At 42.0% G+C, this 2,196-nt stretch overlaps 1 protein-coding gene across 1 annotated transcript in view; it reads left to right on the top strand.

The window, feature by feature from the left end:
* Positions 1–587: 587 nt before the first annotated feature.
* Positions 588–2,196, top strand: part of LOC113578881 (guanine nucleotide-binding protein G(s) subunit alpha) — a 30,120-nt gene continuing 28,511 nt past the window's right edge. The window contains exon 1 of the mRNA XM_035536059.1: positions 588–1,931. Coding sequence (XP_035391952.1) covers positions 1,793–1,931 — 139 coding nt within the window. The 5' untranslated portion in view covers positions 588–1,792. The remainder of the gene's footprint in view (positions 1,932–2,196) is intronic.

Here is a 2,196-nt window from a genome sequence, read left to right as displayed (position 1 = left end):
ATGCATTATGAGGTAATCTGTTTATTAATAATACTTCGTTATTTAATAAGTTGTTAGAAATGTGACCCACGTGTTTGTATGCTTTCCCCGGCAAATAATTAATTTATTCTCTTTGGCAATTGATGATATTACGTTTTTCTCTCTCTTTTTTAGAGAGACTTCTTATCTAATCATGCTAATAAAAGGACTCTTCAAATTATTCTTGGTGGCGTTTGGCCAGTAATAGGGGGTTGAGGAGTGCCTCATAAAGTTACTGAAAGGAGGTCAGTGTAAACACAAAACAAGATTCCGTCCCATGACCCATTGCTAAAATAATATTTATGTTATGTACTACATATTTCACAGTTTATTTGAATTAGTAAGGAAAGGGGGAAATCGACTAATGCACATTTAATGAAGAAATACTGTTGACTTTAATAACACCTACGAAAGAGAACTGTCCACTGGGATTAGTCCACTGCGTTCATAATTCATGCCGGTCACCGTCGAAGAGGGCGCCTCCTCTGCAGAATTTCAGAACGCTGACGTCCTCGGCAATCATGTGATCCTGTCCGTTCCCAGGGTTCAGTGAGAGCTGTTTGCCCCACCCCACCTCTTCAGTGCTGGATGTCTCACTGCCCTGGTCCTGGAGAAGGAGAAAGTATCGTAAAAATAAAGACTTTTGCCGACATAACACATCAGCGGCTTGCCAAAGGAGTTTCGTGTAGGAGTGGAGGAATGTGAGAAACGGCGTTCTCTTCACAGACTTCATGCACGTGCGTGAACCCGCCAGTCGAATCCTTAAAGCATACCAAGCTAGCTAAGACTGTCAGTGGACGAGCTAGTCGCTGCAAGACGTGGGGAAAAGCCGAAGGATTTGTGTCCTTTTGTCATTTTAGGAGCATCTGGATCATTGCCACTCGTGCTTTGGGTTATCTGGGCTCCATCCAGAAGGTTTCCGAAGTAAAAGGACACGTTATTTTGAGTCTAAAAAGAAGCTAGAGAAGGCCCGTTGGATTGGGGGAAATCAGTGGAGAGCAGCCATCGCAGAAACGGGGAAAGGGAAAATTAATTATTTCCAAACACCAAATGAACACATGGAGCTCTAGTTATCATAAAATACGTAATCCATATACAGAATTTCGGCGTTTTGGTGGGGGAATGGCAACCACGAAAACGATACGCATGCAGTTCGTGTAGTTGAAACATTTTCGCTTGTCTAGCTTGCTAGCTAGCCACCTAGCTAGGCTGCAAGTAGGAAACGAGGAGAAACGGCCTTGTGGTGTTGAAATGTTCAGAATTAAACAAGACCCGTATCTGCCTCAGTCAGCGTACCACAAGAAATCCAAACGAGTCGTTTTTTCGATCGGTTATTCCTATACGTAGGGTAAATTCGTTCCGTGGCATGAAATTCTTTCCTCGTTCTTTATTGGAAAGTTGAGGTTGGAGGCCTCAAGTGATCAATATCTGGATGGATAATAACCTTCATTTTTCATCTAGGACATAAACCTTAGCTTGTAAATTGGGGAAACCTACCCAAATATTTAAAACGCATCGTTATTGTAAAATCAGGTGCATTCGACCCGTTTACCCAGAGCTATGAAAACACGCATAATGAACTTATTGGCTACACAGCAATGTTATCATTGAACTATTGGGGTAGGCTATAGGTTACATTGTAACGACTTTGAAGATGTATAGCCTACATGTCGCCGATAGTTCGAATAATTTCGTGGATCAAACGGATCTAGAATAGCTTGTTTCAGTTGATTTTTGATATACCCTCTTCCCTGGACCATTCTTTCGCGGGAAGATGGGCTGCTTGGGGAACAGCAAGACTGAAGATCAGCGAAATGAAGAGAAGGCGCAAAGAGAAGCAAACAAGAAAATTGAGAAACAACTTCAGAAAGACAAACAGATCTACAGGGCCACTCACAGGCTACTACTTCTAGGTAAGTTGTAAAATGTGAACAGAATGGGTTTTAAGCCCTGTTTGGTTTGCATTGAAGATTGAATTTGACTGTTTTCCTGATGGGTTGTATGTTTAATGCAGTAGTCTATGGCCGACTTTAGATTCCTGTGTCAAAATTGTAGTCTTGATATACGCAACCATATCTAATTCGTTACCTAATCTGCCGGACTTTACCTGCTCCCACTAAACATGTGCGACATGTATTGGCATGTGGGTGTGTTCTGGTTAAACTGGTAATGTGGAAG

This window comes from Electrophorus electricus, chromosome 18 (genome assembly GCF_013358815.1).
Source record: "Electrophorus electricus isolate fEleEle1 chromosome 18, fEleEle1.pri, whole genome shotgun sequence".
Lineage (NCBI taxonomy): Eukaryota > Metazoa > Chordata > Actinopteri > Gymnotiformes > Gymnotidae > Electrophorus > Electrophorus electricus.
The sequence above is the reverse complement of the archived record's forward strand: the minus strand, read 5'-3'. Positions and strand labels throughout refer to the sequence as shown.